The sequence below is a fragment of the Lynx canadensis genome, chromosome A2 (genome assembly GCF_007474595.2).
Source record: "Lynx canadensis isolate LIC74 chromosome A2, mLynCan4.pri.v2, whole genome shotgun sequence".
Taxonomy (NCBI): domain Eukaryota; kingdom Metazoa; phylum Chordata; class Mammalia; order Carnivora; family Felidae; genus Lynx; species Lynx canadensis.
Window position 1 is genome coordinate 162,693,124 of NC_044304.2, and position 17,669 is coordinate 162,710,792.

The window sequence follows — 17,669 nt, forward strand, 5'->3', positions numbered from 1 at the left end:
TGACTTTCAGGTCTCCATGAACCACAGAACAATCTTTCCAGAGAAACCCAATACCTCCCTAACATAGTACATGTGGCCATGCTGTGCAATGACAAATGTGACCAGTGGTTCAGACACTTAACATGTGCAGGATTTCTGATTTGAATTTTCCTGAGTCTTTGAACTCTATATGCCATTCCCTGATTATGCCAACTTTGTGTGAAGAGGGACAGGTGGCAAGGGGAGGCGGTGGGGACTGAGAGCTGGGAAGAGGCTTCATTCTGGTTAGTTCTCACTGCATAACAAACCATTCTGAAGCTCAGTGGTTAAAAACAAAAACCATCATTTATTTGTTCTCATAAAGCTGCAATTTGGGCAGGACTCAGTGGGAATGGCTCATCTTTGCTTTCTGCAACTTCGTCTGAGATGGCGGGGCAACCGCAGGGCACGCTTCTGTGTTGCCTCACTTGCATGGCAGGCAAGTTGGTCTGAGTCACAAATGAAAGGTGAGCTGGGAAGTGGGCCAGTGACTTCAGGCCCTCTGCATGGGGGCCTCTCAAGAGGCAGCCTGGGCTTTCTCACAACATGACAGTCAAGTTCCAAGGGCAAGGAAGAATTGCCCATATGTAACCTTAGAGTCACAAGGTGCTGCTTCAACCATCTGCTATTAATTGAAACGGTCCCAGATCTGCCCAGTTCCAAGGTAGAGGACACAGGCCCTGTAACTCAGTGGCAGGAGTAACAGGGTCAGGTTATAGGAAGAATAAGTAGAAGCTACTGTCACAGCTATCTATGGAAACTACAATCTACCACTATCGCAAATCATCGTAAATTCAGAAGAAAAAATGAAATGGTCTTTACTACCAAAACATATCCCATATTTTTGAAAGCACGTTCATAATCCCATTTGAACCATCTCTAAATAATCCCTTCTCAGCTTCTTCCCCGATATTTTTTATTTGTTCAGCATACTTCATCTTTAGCAATTTTATTTTTTCCTCCTGTTCTTCCTGTGATTTATGAGCATATTCCTTTTCTACTAGTTTAATTTCATTATTTAATTGATCGGTGTAGATCTTCTTCAGGTCTTCTTTCAGTTGCTTCAGCCTCTTCTCTGTGTCCTCGTAAATGGCATCGGTAAAGTAAGACCCTCCATTGCTCTGCACCATCTCCTCTATCAGCTCCACCAGCTCCTGCACTTGAGCTTCCTTCTCGGCCTCTGAGGCTCTGTTGTTGAAGGCACAGTAGCGGTTCCCACACTCGCTGATGATGTTTCTTAGCTTCACATCTGAATCTGCCAAGAAGTCACTCAGGCTCTTCTCCTCCAAGTCATCTTTGTGAGTGAACAACACGATCATGTGCTTCAAGGCTGGCTTCCCAAACACAGCCTTGATCAATGCCATGGTGTTCTGCTCTTCTTCCCTGTAGAGGCCCACCTGGAGGACCAAGATGATGGCGTGGGGCCCAGGGCAGGAGTAGAGGACACACTGGCTGATTTCCCTGCACGTGGTATCCAGGGTCTCCTTGGTGTCAAAGAGCCCTGGGGTGTCAACAACAACAAGTTTCCTCCCCTTCCATTCCTTGGATGCTTTTTGACACTTGGTGGTGACAGCATTAGGTGCAACTCTAGACTCAAAGACTCTACTCCCCAGGATGGTGTTTGCCGTTGCGCTCTTCCCACTTCCACTTTTCCCCACCAAAACAATCCTCAGAGTGTTGTCCTGAGGGTGTGCCATGTCACTACCAGTGGCTGTGGGGTGTAAAAAAGAGAAGGAGAAGAAAAAGAGTCAACGAAGGTAAGTGGAAACCATCACATTCCTCTTATCTCCTTTGTGTTTCTCCATGAAAACCTGCAGTAGTGTACTATCCATGTGGGTCCCATAAAGACAAAAAGATGAAACAATTCACTCACCATGGAAGAAACAATAAAGTAGTTAAAGAGTTCCCCTACAAAAGAGTACCAGGTCCAGATGGTTTCATGGGGACCTCACTTAAACCTTTCTTAAACTATTCCTGATGACTTAAAACAGAAGGAAGTCTTTCCAGTTCTTTCTATGACATAAGTATGATATTGATCCCAAAGGTTAACAAAGATTTCACCAATAAATAAAGCTACAGACATGTCTCATTTGCGAATACTAATGCCAAAATCCCAAATAAATTGTCAGACACTAAAAACTAATACCCCACAATTAAAGGTGATTTATTTCAGAAATAGTAGGGTGGTTCAATATGAGAAAATGGATTGCTACAACACATCCCCTTTAGTAGATTTAAGAAGAAAAATACCTTGATGCAGAACAGACATTTGCCCAAATTCAACACTGTTTTAATAGGTACTTCTTTAATGTGATTTTATAAAAATATAAATTTTAAAAAATTTGTCACCATTTTTTTCTCTGCAGCTAAAATAGTTGACTATAAATTTCATTTGGATGAATGAAGAAAGAAAATTAGCCTCTAGAGTCAAAAAACCGAAGAACGATGAGGGAGGGCCAGCTCTACCAGATAGTAAAATATTTTAGCCCCTATAATTAAGGCAGTAGGACATGTGTGTAAACAGAGACAGAACGGAAAACAAAAACAGACAATTCAGAAATAGACCACATTGGTCTACTATATTCATGAGTATCCAGTTCAATTGTATCGTGTTACATTTATCTTCCATAAGGCAGCATCTCACAGCAATGGGGAGACAGATGGACTAATAACCAGCATTGGGATAACTACAAACCACAAAGAAAAAGACAAACTGCACCCACGTCTTCATGCCATTCACATACTAAATACATTAGAAATATAAACACTAAAAATCAATCCACATAAATACTAGAAGAAACTCAGACAAATCCTTGTAACCTAGGGGCAGGGCAACTACTTTTAAGATTTGAAAGATTGTAAGGAAAAGGATTCATACATCTGACTACATAAATATCTAAAAGACAACGGGAGACAACGAACACCACGGACAATTAAAATACGAATGTCAGACTATATCAAAAAGGATTAATTCGGAGTGCCTGGGTGGCTCAGTCGGTTGAGCGTGCGACTTCAGCTCAGGTCACGATCTCACGGTTCGTGAGTTCGAGACCCGCATCGGGCTCTGGGTTGATGGCTCAGAGCCTGGAGCCTGCTTCAGATTCTGTGTCTCCCTCTCTCTCTGCCCCTCCCCCATTCATGCTCTGTCTCTCTCTGTCTCAAAAATAAATAAACATTTAAAAGAATTTTTAAAAAAAAGGGTTAATTCTCCTCTTATACAAAGAATACCTAAAAGTAGAGAGACAAATGTCCAAGAGCTCGATAGAAAATGGAGCAAGACATATGAATAAACAGTTCAAAGAAAAAAAAGAAATGTCAATGCTCCTCAACTATGTAAAAATATATGAACACTCACTTAAAGTAGAGAAAAATAAATCCAACATAGAAAAAGAAACAAACTAAATATAACAAATTAAATTACACTGAGATACTATTTCTCCACTTACAGATTTGGCAAAAGTCCAAAGATTTGCTGCTATAATCAGTCGGTAAATTTTAGAGGAAACAGGTTCTCTTCTCCGTGGCTAATGAGAATAGAAAAACAGTCTAAAACCTACAGGGGAGAAATTAGGAATATCACACAAATTACATATACATTTATTCTTGGATTGTGAGTCCCAATTTTAGGATTTATGCTTGTAGTGGACAAGGGCAGGTCACCCATAAACGTGCAACTTTGCCTTACGATTTCATATAAAAGTACCTTAAGATACAGCCTGTGTGGGAAGATTACTAAGACCCTCTTCTGTCCCCATGCAAGCAGGAAACAAATCTCCCATGTGAAAGGTGCCCATCCTGTCCCAGGAGGTAAAGAGACACCCTTATGATCAGGGATGGGAGATTTAGAGCCAAGAAGACTGTATAAACAGCCCACTACTTTCTACTAATTTACTACCCCAGCCCAAAGTCTCTTTAGAATTCCTCCCTAACAGATGCTCCCAAAGTTAAGTCTTCCTTATTTTGTCAATCCCTCACAGATCCATCATCTCTTTGCCTAAAAAGTATAAAAACTGCCTGCCTTGGTCATTTCTCTTGGTTTTAGTTTCATTACTGAGCATCTGTGCACAGTGCTTTTTTTTCTCTTGTTAATCTGCCTCAAGTGAATGTAATTCTTAGGGCAGCTGGAAGACCTTGAAGGGTTCAGGAAGAAGTTCCCCTTCCTTATGTCCCAGAGCTACACTGACAAAAACACAGAAAAACATAAGGCACATGTTTATTCTCTGCGTCACTATTTGTAATACTTAAAGACCAAAAATCTACCAAATGCCCACTAGTAGGGGTCTGATTGAATAAACCAAGGTACATACACACAGCGATGTATTATCCAACTGTAGAAAGGAATAAGAAATACCTCTCTATTCCGGGATTCAGAGATCTCCAGGATATTTCATAAAGCAAAAAAAAAAAAAAAAAAAAGGCAAAGTGAAGAAAATAATATTTAGTTTACTGTCATTTCTCTAATGGGGAGGAACATGAACTGTAGGTACAAAGTAAAACATATATTTCATGCACATGAAAAAGCAATGGCAGATCATCTGAACCGTCACCAAAGAAGTTACTGACAGAGGGATGGGAGGAATATGGTGGGGGACAGGGTAGAAGCTGGAAACTACTTTGAATATACTTAGATTTCATAGATTTGTCTTGAAAGCATGTATTTCCGTCTTATAGAGAGTTCGAATCACAGCTCTTTTCCTTTATGAAAGACCTACATGTGTACCTGCTGTTGCTGGCTGACATAAATTCAAAGAGGATTTTTCATTTGTACAAAAAAAAGCTGAACACGAATACAACGCTCCGCATTTGTTTTACAGCCAGTTGAGCTAATAGAGAGGCCGAGTGGGCCATTGTCCACACCAGCTGCCAATCACCTTCCCCGGGAACCTCACACAGGGGTTCACCATCCAGCCACCAGAGCTGTGAGCCAGATGAGCACGTGGGCTTTCTCTCAATTGAATTTGTGCATCTGTTAACAAGTTGTGTCTAAAAGTATCAGAAACACATAAGGGAGGTTATTTGGGGGAGATCTGGGAATGCGCACCCTTTTTCCATGTACATTCATGGTAATTGCTTCTCTCCTTTCTCTCATTTTGTTTCATAAAAGATTTCATAGGAACGTTCTGCTTGCAGATAGTGAAGAACATCTGTAAATAGCTTACATAATTATAAACAAAAACTGTATTTTCAGATAACTAGTAAAAATCAAAAGCAAATGCAATACATAGTATTTGGTGTAATAGACAAACCACACAAAGAATTGGTCCAAGAAACTTGAAAATGCAGTTGCTTCATTGGCTATTGTCCTAATGGGATATAGTGTAAGGCCAAATAGGGGGGAAAAACGTCAAGAAAATCTTAAATTGCTTTCAGGAATCCTGTCCTATTCTCAGCTTTTTGTGCACAAGTGTAGTTTTGAAGCCCAAGGACAAGCCCAGTGGCAATGAACACCGTTAGTGCCCATACTGTGCCCTTCAAATGCCATTTCTCACCAAAAACATTAGGACTCTTAGGAGAAGGTACCGATTCCATTTCTGGGCCAAGAAATGTGCAAGTGGATCCTAGACTATCCTAGTCACACTAAAAAGTGAGGATGCTGTCAAAAACTACTCAGACCGTGGGACGCCTGGCTAGCTCTGTCAATACAGTATGCATCTCTTGATCCCACATTCATGAGTTCTAGCCCCACATTGGGTGCAGAGATCACTTTCAAAAAAAAATATTTGGGTCTTACCGAAATGACTACAGAACCAACGTGAAGAGGCTGACTGGACAGAGATGAGGTAATTTGACTATCAATGAGAATGATAATTTCAATGGATTAAAATTCATCAATCAGTTGTAGTTCATGAATTCATAACAATACCATCGTCATTAAAGAAGTGAAGTGTTCTCTTTAGGGTATGCTAGGAATGATGTCATCAGTCTGAACATGGACAAAAAAGAATCAAGCATTCCGTTTGTCTTATTAACTACACCTTATGGAAGTGAAAGTATGATTCAGGGGAAGTTTCTTTTTATAGGATTATGCCATCCAATCAATGAAGAAACATTGATAGAATTACAATATTATAATTTGCGACCATTAATGAAACAAAGTTACTCTAGGCTATCATTACTGTCTGCTACATTACAGAAAGAGACAGAATAAAATATAAGGTGCCTTCTGATGGAAGTTTACAACTGCACCTATGAAATATTGCCACCCAACTAACCAGGCAAGACTTAATCTGATCAAGCCTCTCCTTAAATTTAAATTTATACAAAACACTGAAACTAGAAGAACATGTCATATGACATCTTGAAGATTTAACGAGCAAAATGTACACTGTCCAATTCTCTTGGACAAAGGACCAACCGTTTCTTAAACAGAAACATTTTACAAAAAGAAACAGGAAGGTGAAAACTTATTTATCAAATTAAACTTAAGAGATATGAAAGAATTGCAATTTATGAACCGTATTTGGAGCTGATTTCAATTTTATTTAAAAAAAATTTTTTTAGGGGCGCCTCGGTGGCGCAGTCGGTTAAGCGTCTGACTTCAGCCAGGTCACGATCTCGCGGTCCGTGGGTTCGAGCCCCGCGTCGGGCTCTGGGCTGATGGCTCAGAGCCTGGAGCCTGTTTCCGATTCTGGGTCTCCCTCTCTCTCTGCCCCTCCCCCGTTCATGCTCTGTCTCTCTCTGTCCCAAAAATAAAAGAATAAAAATAAAAAAAAAAAACGTTGAAAAAAAATTTTTTTAATGTTTATTTATTTTTCAGAGAGACAGAGACAGAATGCGAGTGGGTTAGGGGCAGAGAGAGAGGGAGACCCAGAAGCAGAAGCAGGCTCCAGGCTCTGAGCTGTCAGCACAGAGCCGGACGCGGGGCTCGAACTCACAAGCTGTGAGATCATGACCTGAGCCGAAGTCGGACACTCAACCGACTGAGCCACCCAGGCGCCCCTGATTTCAATTTTAAAATCTATGAGACAATCTGAGGATTGGAATACACCTGGTAATTGTTTAAAAATTCTAATTGCTTTTTGAAGTCTGCTCATGGTATATTTTAATGACCTTTATCTTCCAGACATACATATGTAAATATTTACTGATAGTGTGATAAAATTTTTAGTATTCTAATAATTTAGTAATTTTTAGTATTCTAATGTTTGAAGTGTATTAATTAATTAATTAATTTAATCTCTACACCCAGCGTGGGGCTCGAACTCACAACCCTGAGATCAAGAGTCCCATGCTCTTCCCACTGAGCCAGATAGGCGCCCCCACTCTAATTTTTTAAATGAGGAGATTGATGTGGCTCAGCAATGCTGAGAAAGTTTCCCAAGGTCACTGCGCTAATGGGCTTTGGGCAGAGAAGGGATCCAATGCAAAGTATGTCTGACCTCTACACTCATGCATAACCCTTGCATGCTCTGGTGTCTTCCTGGTTCCTTCTCAAGTCCTTGATTCTACATTTCTGTTTACATTGGATCAGAAATAGATCATGGGAGGCCAGGGGAGGTAGTTCATTCTCTGTCCAGAAACATGAACTGGTAGCAACCCTGGAATTAGGAAAGGCAACCAAAGGGCTTCACGCACATTTGTTTTCTATAGAATAGCTCATTCTCTCCCCATGGCACCCCTTCCTTACCTCCTCTGTTACACTGTCGATCACACCATTTCTCTCTTACATGTGGAGAAGGACACCGCCAGCTGAATTCTAGACTTCCTGTGCCATTTGTGACCTGGTATCCCAGAGAATTTCATAAAACCACACGCACACTGCCTAGGATTCAGATTTTCTTTCAGGAAAAAGAGGGTTTGGGCCAGAGTGGTCTCTAAATTGCCTTCCGCAACCAACGGAATGGGAAAAGATATTTGCAAATGACATATCGGACAAAGGGCTAGTATCTAAAATCTATGAAGAGCTCACCAAACTCCACACCCGAAAAACAAATAACCCAGTGAAGAAATGGGCAGAAAACATGAATAGACACTTCTCTAAAGAAGACATCCAGATGGCCAACAGGCACATGAAAAGATGTTCAGCGTCGCTCCTTATCAGGGAAATACAAATCAAAACCACACTCAGGTATCACCTCACGCCAGTCAGAGTGGCCAAAATGAACAAATCAGGAGACTATAGATGCTGGAGAGGATGTGGAGAAACGGGAACCCTCTTGCACTGTTGGTGGGAATGCAAATTGGTGCAACCGCTCTGGAAAGCAGTGTGGAGGTTCCTCAGAAAATTAAAAATAGACCTACCCTATGACCCAGCAATAGCACTGCTAGGAATTTATCCAAGGGATACAGGAGTACTGATGCATAGGGGCACTTGTACCCCAATGTTCATAGCAGCACTCTCAACAATAGCCAAATTATGGAAAGAGCCTAAATGTCCATCAACTGATGAATGGATAAAGAAATTGTGGTATATATACACAATGGAATACTACGTGGCAATGAGAAAAAATGAAATATGGCCTTTTGTAGCAACGTGGATGGAACTGGAGAGTGTAATGCTAAGTGAAATAAGCCATACAGAGAAAGACAGATACCATATGGTTTCACTCTTATGTGGATCCTGAGAAACTTAACAGGAACCCATGGGGGAGGGGAAGGAAAAAAAAAAAAAGAGGATAGAGTGGGAGAGAGCCAAAGCATAAGAGACTGTTAAAAACTGAGAACAAACTGAGGGTTGATGGGGGGTGGGAGGGAGGGGAGGGTGGGTGATGGGTATTGAGGAGGGCACCTTTTGGGATGAGCACTGAGTGTTGTATGGAAACTAATTTGTCAATAAATTTCATATATATAAAAAATAAATAAATAAATAAATAAAAAATAAATTGCCTTCCAGCTCTAAAGACCTGCCTTGAGGACACTAGCTTCCCACTAAAGGAAATGGATGGGGTGTCAGGCAGCACTCATTCTGTCATGACAACTGATGGAAGATATGCTGTTCAGCAAGTTTGTCCGGATAAATAGGAGACATGTGGACATGGGCCACTCAATCTCCTTAGCCCCACCCCACCTTCTACCGAGACCCCTGTGGCAGCATCCTCATTGCTGGGCTGCTGGCACAGTACCTGATCCCTTCTAGGACCAGAACCCACACCCATGCACACCCCTATGTCCTGCTGCCCCTCATGGTTCCATTGCTCTGAGGTCAGGCTCACCTTCTTTCGAATGAGCTGATGAGTTCCCGAGTGTTCTCCAAAGAAGCTGTTTGAGCTGGTGCTTTTGTTTAACTGAGAGGAAAAAGTGTTTGCACCCTATAAACCTCTGAGGCAGGAAGCTCAGATTGGGTGGAGCTAGTGAAGAAACTATTCGTCTTTATTTATTTTTTTTTTTAATTTTTTTTTTCAACGTTTATTTATTTTTGGGACAGAGAGAGACAGAGCATGAACAGGGGAGGGGCAGAGAGAGAGGGAGACACAGAATCGGAAGCAGGCTCCAGGCTCTGAGCCATCAGCCCAGAGCCCGACGCGGGGCTCGAACCCACGGACCGCGAGATCGTGACCTGGCTGAAGTCGGACGCTTAACCGACTGCGCCACCCAGGCGCCCCTAGAAACTATTCGTCTTTAAAGAGACAGAAATATTACCCTATAATTTGGGGAATGCTTTAGTTTTACCAAGGTGTAAGCTTTTTCTCCATGTGCCTGCTATCACACAAAATTCCCAAAGCTGTATTTGTTGTTTGGGGTTATAGTGGTGGATCCCAAAGGCCCTTATTAAGTGACCCAAATCATGCACACAGAGGTGGGCGTGCTCTCTGATCATCTTCTCTGGATGGAGTGGGAGATGCTGGGTTGATTCTGGGAGAAAGGAACTCAGATATGTGGCTAGATGTGTCCAAATTTAGAGCCTGGGATACTTCCCAGTGATTGCATCATATGGGCTTTCATGATGGCCTTTCATGAAGCTCTCAAGTTACTCATTAAAAATTTAACAGCACTCTGGTACAAAGCCAAAATGTCTAAACCATTGAGAACCAAGAGTAAAAGAGGAAGATGTAGCCTGGAAAAAGTCATCCAATGAACACACACCTTCTCTAGTTTTCTTCATATGGTTCTCTCAAGCCCAAAAATATGCATGACCTGACAAGAAAAGATGGACCCAGGGAGGAGAATCATCTTTCCCCTAAACCTTCCTACCTTCCCCTACCCCAGACCCAGGCAGAGATAGACTTTTTCAGATTTAGCCAGTACACCCATTCCAACCTGCTCTGGAAACTATGAGATGAGAGGCAGATGGTCAAAGCTCTCATGGTTGACCAGCTGTTCCAATTATTTGTTGCATCACCATAAAATTATTATGGTTTTGATTATATATTTTTGTTCATTACTTTCAGACATGGGATTAGCCGATGCTGAAGCTTAAAAGTGGGTACTAAGAAGGCTAAATGTGGCAGGAAGTAATGTATAATGGGGTGGCAACCAATGGAACGAAGTAGCTACATTTTGAAATTACTGTGTTAATGAGTATATTATTGGTCAATATCATTGGACCACTTGTTGGTGTTAATGACTTGGAGGGCCCCAGGTAACTGTTTTCCAACTTGCAATAAAGACACAGACCAGGACCAGCTATATAATTTACAAGGTCTGGCACAAAATAAAAATTCCAGGCCCTTTGTCAAAGAGAATCAAACAAACAAACACACATAAACACACACACACACACACACACACACACAAACAAACTTACAAAAAACTTAAGAATTTCAAGATGACATCAATAGAGCATTAAACCTTTCTGGGCACAGGGTCCTTTACATACCCATGAAGTTGTTCTTGATGAAGCTCCATACATAGAAGTCTAGAGGGGAGCCAGAACACTATGTCCTACTCAAAATATCTCTACCATTGCCTAGTTTCATTTCAATCTATATATTCCTTGAGTGAAACCTGTCCAGCCAGAGCCACCTTGGATGTTTTCCTGGTCAGCTAATTGCTTCTCCAGGTATTATCCTCAGGTATGCTGGTAAGTTCCCTAGTGGGAATGGGAGAGTAGTTGACACAGAATCCATGGATGCCACAGGAAATCAGATGTGGGTCTCAAATGGTAACAGCCCTGCGATCATTGGTTAAAGAGGAGCATATGGCTCTTATCAGTCCCATGCTGAGCCCTAAGTTACGAGTGATCTCCTTCTAGAAGATTTTTGATAGAAGTAGTCTTGCCCCATATCTGTATTGCTCACTTAGCCACGCTCCTCATCATTGAGGGCTTCCTTCCACTTCCTTTTTTTATGTTTTCCTTTTATTATTTCAATCTCACACACACAAAGCAATGTGGATATAATGAATTTTCAAAAAGTTGTGTGGTCATTAAAGACATTCTTTAAATTCTACAGGAGTCTTCTTGTGGGAATCAGGGAATTTTCTGCTGCTTAGATCTAGATGGCCTCAAAGCTCAACTTATTAAAACATTGCAGAGATAATAACAGGAGATGAAAAAGAATGGTTCCCTACATTGTCCTGGTTCTTCTACATATCATCTCTATAACCTGGTAAGTCAGTTTTCTATTGTTGCCATAACAAGCTATCAAAACTTTAGTAGCCTAAAACAATATAAAATTAATCTCCAACAATACTGGAAGACAAGAATATGAAATTAGTCTTATGGAGATAAAATCAAGATCTCTGAAGAGCTGATTCTTTCTGGAGGCTCTAGGAGACAATCCATTCCTTGCCTCTTTCATCTTCCAGAAGCTCCCTGCTCTCCTGGGCTTGTAGCCACATCACACCAATCTCTGCTGCCTTCATCACAATGCCTTCGTACCTCCTCCTTAGAAGGACATTTCTGATTACATCTTGGGCCCACTCAGATAATTCAGAATTATCTCATCTCAAAATCATTAACTTAATAACATCTGCAAAATCCTTATGGAATAAGGTAACATTCACAGGCTCTGGGGATTAAGGTGTGGACATCTTTCTGGGGCCACCATTCATCCTGCCACATTTGGGTAAGTTAACCTCTCTTCAACTCACTTTCCTAATCATTAAAATGGAGCACTTACGTCAGAAGGTCACTGTGCACCCAGACAAAGTCGTACACATGAAGTGGTTCTCAGACCATAGTGATCAACAGGTAGTAGTTAGTAGTAATAATACAACCCTCAATGCTAGTCTCATAGATTACCATCCTGAGGCTCATCTACACATCATAGGTGCTGTCTTAGTCAGCGTGGACTGCCATAATACCACAGCCTGGGAGCAGGAACAACAGGAATTAATCTCTCACAGTTCTGGAGACTGGGCAGCCCAAGCCCAATGTGCAGGCCAACTTGTTTCCCTGGGGAGGGCTCACTTCCTGATTTGCGGATGACACAGTCTCACTGTGTCCATACATGCTGGAGCGAGGAAGCAACTTTCTGCTATCTCTTCTTACAAGGGCACTAATCCCATCAAGATGACCCCAGATTCATGAACTCATGGAAACCCACTTACCTTATCCCCAAATACCATCATGTTGCCGGTTAGGGATTCTGGAGCCTTCTCTTTTGTTGCCCGCAAAAAACTAGTCACTTCTACTTTGTAACAATATCCTGTAAGTGAATTGTTGGATATCACTCAAGGTTTCCTGGTTTCTCCCCACTCACTCCACCCCCAAAGGGCACTGCATGAAAAGGAAGACTCAGCACCTCAACAGCCTGTCTACCAGGATAAGGGATCTGGATTATCTATACCCCTGCACTCACATGGCTTCAATGAAATTGTCTTCTGGCTCCACGGATGTGCAAGAGCTGCCTCTTGCAGGCTAATGGCAGCCATGTCACAAAAGAGATACAGGTGTTAGGTGTGACAGTGCACTTGGGGCTGAATCCCTCAAAGGAAACATTGACCAAACCCTCATGAAATAAGGACCATGCCCCCCAAAGAGACTTTTACTGTCTTCCATGATGTTATATTCGGTTATGAACTACAACCATTCAGTCCTGATCTCAAACATGTCTCTGCTTGCTCCTAAGACTTCTCCGAAGATCTGCCAAAATTGACCACTCAGAATTTATGTCTTCACCAGAGGGTCACAGTCTTGGAGCCTCAGGGGAAAAACTGTAGGACGTGCTCTGAAATACTGTTGCCTCAAAGAGACTCTTCAGAGCAGGTTTCCAAGATGGCAGCACTGACTCAATGCTCAGAATGTGCCAGTGAGCAAAGCCAGGACTACTGGGACTCTCAGTCTGGAAGCATATGTACCTCATGAAATCAGACGACTGACTCAAGATCCAGCAGAGTGAGAAGTAATGACATAGGACTGAGTGAACAGATTCAAGATGTGCCATTGTGGTTATTTGTTTGGAATATTGATGGCATTCTGTTTGATGTTCTACTTGTATGGCTATTTGTGGAAACCTTATTTCTTTCTCCTTAAACGAATTAGTAGACTGTGTATTTGTAAACCCACAACAACCATTTTTAAACATTACCTCATCTTCACCTACCCTCAAAATTGAGAAACAAATGCTTCTACTGAGTTTCATTCACTTTCATGATGATAGAACCATTTGCATAGGTTTAATAAAAATCTGTCCTCTTGTTTACAAAGATACCATTGAAAAAAATTGATTCTACAGCAAGGCCATATGTACAGTATGATATCTGAGAGTGATTGTTGTTTAATCAAAGACCACCAGACCACTGCTAAGGAGCAATTGTTGGTGTTATATGTGGGTCTAATGTCTCCAAAACCTTCATAAGAAAACTAATATGATGTCTGGCTTCCAGGATCCCAGTCTCTCAGGTATTAAGGAAGTCCACTCCCAGGTAGTCCAGAAACCCAGGCAAATTTTGGAGACCTCAGGAAGAGGGAAATTCACTGAGATTTATGGGTACAGCATGCAAAGTTTACTGGAGAAAGTGTTTGGGCCTTGGTTTCCCACTCCTAGGATGGAAGAATGGCAGGGGCTTTGAAAAGTCTGATTCAAAATTCATTTTGAAAATTTCCAAAGGAAGCTTATCCTTTGGAATTGGTACTTGCTTAATATGATTAGGCTCTAGATTTCTGGAGCAAACTCAAGGAGGCTTTTCCGGTTAATTAAGATTCTTGTTGCATCTGTATAAATAACCAGGCCATGCATAGTAAAAAGAATCTTCTGGGATCAACAACACTTGTTGGAGGCTGTTTATGATCACAAAGTACAGAACGCTATGAAAATGATCCAAAACTTAGAAATAGGCAAGAGAGATTACTGGAGTGTTCCATTGTTCTCTGTGGTGCTGTGCTTGATGATCAGCTGTGATATTTTACAACACTTTAAGGACAGAGAGAATTTTTGCACATCTCTGCCTTGGAGATACTCAGCGAATTTTCTGTCTGGTGGAATATAGACTCAAAAATTACATTTTAGTACTCTCTTGAACATATCAACCCTTGATTTCAAATGAACATTGTGTTTCTGTTTGTTTGTGTTTTTTGTTTTATTCTTTGCTTATTTGTTTGTTTTTAACTAGGTTTCACACCCAGCATGGAGCCCAAACTTAAGACCAGAGCTGAGATCAAGAGTCAGACGCTTAAATGATTAAGCCACTCAAAGGAACTTTGAACCAATTATAGAACCATACTGGTGCTCTAGTTAAGCCAGGAGTTGAGCAAAATCTTTGATGTGTTTATACTTGCCCAGGAGTCATGAGTTTGCTTTTTTTGAAAACTGCACTCAGATAAGAAAGAGAGGGAGAAATAGCATGATCCAAGCCTTGGAGGTGGAAATGACACAGGACACAGGCAGAGAACAGCTAACAATTTGGAGTGCAGGAATCATTACCAGCCTTTACTGAGGGCGTACTGTGTGCCAGGCACTGACCTGTATATCATTATCACCTTCGTTCCTTACAAAAGTGTAAATGGATGTTAACGGGAACAATGATATCTAGAAGAATCTCATTCTTGGAAGAGGAGTTGAGACTGATTATAATGACTGTTGAATACCAGGCCAAGGAATGTGGATTCTAAGCCCTAGGCAGTAGAAGATTTCCAAGAAGCAGAGACCTAAGAAAACTATCCCAATGGACTTAACCTGGTAACTGCAATGAGGACTTGAGAGGAAGAGATCAGGGGTACTGTACCCTCACACTGCACACACTGTCCCTCTCTTACAATATTGTAGGTTGAATTGTGTCCTTCTAAAGAAGGGATAACCCCTGGTGCCTGAGAATGTGACCTTCTCTGGAGCACGGTCTCTGTGATGTCATGTCATGAAGTTAAGGTTGAGCCCTACTCCAATGCCTGGAATCGTTTCATTCACAGTGAGGGAAGTTTACACACAGATACACACAGAGAACACCATGTGACAGAAGAGGCAGAGATTGGAGTGAAGCATCTAGAAGGCAAAGAACAAAGCTGGCCAGCCAGCACCAGAAGCTAGGAAGCAGCAAAGAAGGATCCTTCCCCAGAGACTTCATGGAGAGTATGGCCCTGGGAATGTCTCGGTTTGGCACTTGTAGCCTGTGCCAGTGAGACAGTAGCCATAACAATGAGACAGTAAATTTCTGCTCTTTAAGCAACAGTTTGTGGTCATTTGTTACAGCAGCTCCTGGGGAAACTAATATAGATTTTAAGGCCAAGAAGTAGGGTCCTGCTCTGGTAATTACCTAAAATGTAGGAGTCGTTTCGAAATTGAGTAATGCATGGGGGCTCGAAGAATTCTAAGGTACATGGTAAAAAAAGGCCTAGATTGCCCTTAGAGGATGTCGGTGGTAGGATGAACATCAAGGTCACTTTTTGGTGAGGTCCCAGAGAGAGGTGGGGACCACGCTGCTGGACATTGGAGGGACGATGGCACTTGCTATAAAATGGCAGGCGGCAGGGAGGTGGGCTAAATTGAGGTGGGCTGCTGGGTGGAGAGTAGACCATGTAAGTGATGAACTTGAATATTTAGCTGAGGAGAATTCCGAGAACAGTGTGGAAGGTGCGGCCTGGTTTCTCCTTGCTGCTTCTAATGAAATGCGTGAGGAAGGAGAGTGGTGGCCTATCTCCAGCCAAGGAGCACCAAGATGGCCAGCTGCCAGCAGAGCCCAGGAAGAAGCAAACAAGGTCCTCCCCTCAAGGCTTCAGAGAGCACACGCCTCTGCTGGCATCTTGACTTTGGACTCCAGGAGCTACCACACAATCCATGGCTCAGCTGTTTCAACTGCAGTTTGGACGACCTGTCATGCAGTGCTAGCCATCCAGCATGTCCCCTCCACCTTGCCCCTGCCTGTGTTCTTGTCCCATCCTCTGAGAAACCCAAAGGGCTCCCCTTCTGTGGCACGGTGTGAACAAGGCAAATCTTCTAGACTACACTCTTCCTCATTCCCGCCACATTTCTGGCCCAAATAGACCCCGGGTCTCCCTGATGAGAGAGAGCTTGGGGCTTTCTCAGAATTTAGATTTCAGCCCTCTGAAGACTTTTCTTTTTGGAAACAAATATACAACACCAAAACAAAAACTAACAATTGTTTCCTTTAAAGAGACACACAGGAATTTAAGGCCTGGGAGTGGGGTTAAGGCCTCCTGAACACTTAAGGCAAACAGGCAGACTGTCAGGGTGCCATGAGCTGGGGGGTCAGAGGTAAAAGCAGGCCCCAGTCCCAGCAGCAAGAATCAATCCCTCACTTTTACAGAATACCAACACCGCACAAAAGGACTATTTTCTCTTAGTCAGCAAAAATGTCTCCTTAATATATGAAAATCAGTCAGTGGAAAAGTGTGTGGGCCTGATTCTGCCACGATCAAGATCTATGGCTTGGAGAAAACCCAAACACAAACAGACCCCAAAAACCCACAATCCCCATGTGCCCCAGTATCTTTACGGATAAGAAGTCCCAGATTGTCTCAATTCAATGCGTCCTACAGTACAGCATCATGTGAGACTATCTGGGCCTCTCCCAATGAGGACGAATCCCAAGTCTCTCCCCCGCGGCATGATTCATGAGCCTGGGCCCATGTACCCACACAACTTCTCAGGTGTTGGTTGGCTGTAGGTATAAATCTCCTGGGGGAACAGGGACCTGTGGCCCCCAAAGGGAGACCCTGAGGAGGGCCCAGTCCCAAGACTCCTGGCTGGAGGATGCAGGTGTGAATACAAGTATGGGCCTTCTTTCCCCAGGGCTTTGGTGTCCCTGGGCCATCAGAGTAATGGACACTTACAGATGGTTATGGACATCACCTTTATTTACCAGCCAGCACCAACAGCCATGAACACAAGAAGCAAAGGCACAGGCATGTTTCACCCCGAGTTCTCTGCTACTCTCCACACACACAGCATCCTTCCTCACTCATCCGCCTAGACTTTCCAGTCCCACGCCTCCAAACCCCACAGCCTTTGCTTGGATGGACCCTGGATTCTTAGCCATTCCTCGGTACCAACGGTGGAAGAGGCAGTTTGGGAGAATGGGGGTCAGGGAAAGAACTCACAGGCTGCCAGGACCAGCCGACAGCCTTCAGTGATCTGCCCTCTCTGGGATTTAGAACAAAGTTGGCACGGTTTCTGCTGTTACCTTCGTTTCTTTCTTTTGGTTTCAACTTGACATCTTTTATTGCTTCACTCACATCTTTGTGGAGTGTCTCGAGTGCTTTATTACAAATGATAAACACGGTAAGTAAATCTTTAACGAGGGATAAAGGAAAGACTGTTACATTTATGGCACCATATCACAGCACAGTTTTTTCTGTTATTGTTTCCCACAGTCCC

The 17,669-nt window shown here is 42.6% G+C and overlaps 2 protein-coding genes across 5 annotated transcripts in view; both read right to left on the reverse strand.

Moving 5' to 3' along the window:
• The window catches only part of LOC115509379 (GTPase IMAP family member 7-like), a 34,445-nt gene extending 30,936 nt beyond the window's left edge, over positions 1–3,509 (reverse strand). Inside the window, exon 1 of the mRNA XM_030308806.1 lies at positions 3,465–3,509. The gene's annotated coding sequence lies outside the window, so the exon portion shown is untranslated. The remainder of the gene's footprint in view (positions 1–3,464) is intronic.
• LOC115509380 (GTPase IMAP family member 7-like) lies at positions 306–16,940 on the reverse strand. Of its 4 annotated transcripts, none has more exons than XM_030308808.1 (2): positions 16,931–16,940; positions 306–1,729 (listed from the first exon to the last, which is right to left on the reverse strand). In XM_030308808.1, the coding sequence occupies exon 2, from the start codon at positions 1,713–1,715 to the stop codon at positions 840–842; it is 876 nt and encodes a 291-aa protein (XP_030164668.1). In that variant the 5' UTR covers positions 1,716–1,729; positions 16,931–16,940; the 3' UTR covers positions 306–839. The 4 variants fall into 4 exon arrangements, with proteins under 4 accessions (XP_030164668.1, XP_030164670.1, XP_030164671.1 ...); XM_030308810.3 differs by lacking the exon at positions 16,931–16,940 and adding an exon at positions 9,171–9,231; XM_030308811.2 differs by lacking the exon at positions 16,931–16,940 and adding an exon at positions 7,646–7,715.
• Between the last annotated feature and the right edge of the window lie 729 nt (positions 16,941–17,669).

What these genes read in the sequence shown, in the direction of transcription:
- LOC115509380 (XM_030308808.1), bottom strand. Translation starts at nt 1,715, where the DNA reads ATGGCACACCCTCAGGACAACACTCTGAGGATTGTTTTGGTGGGGAAA.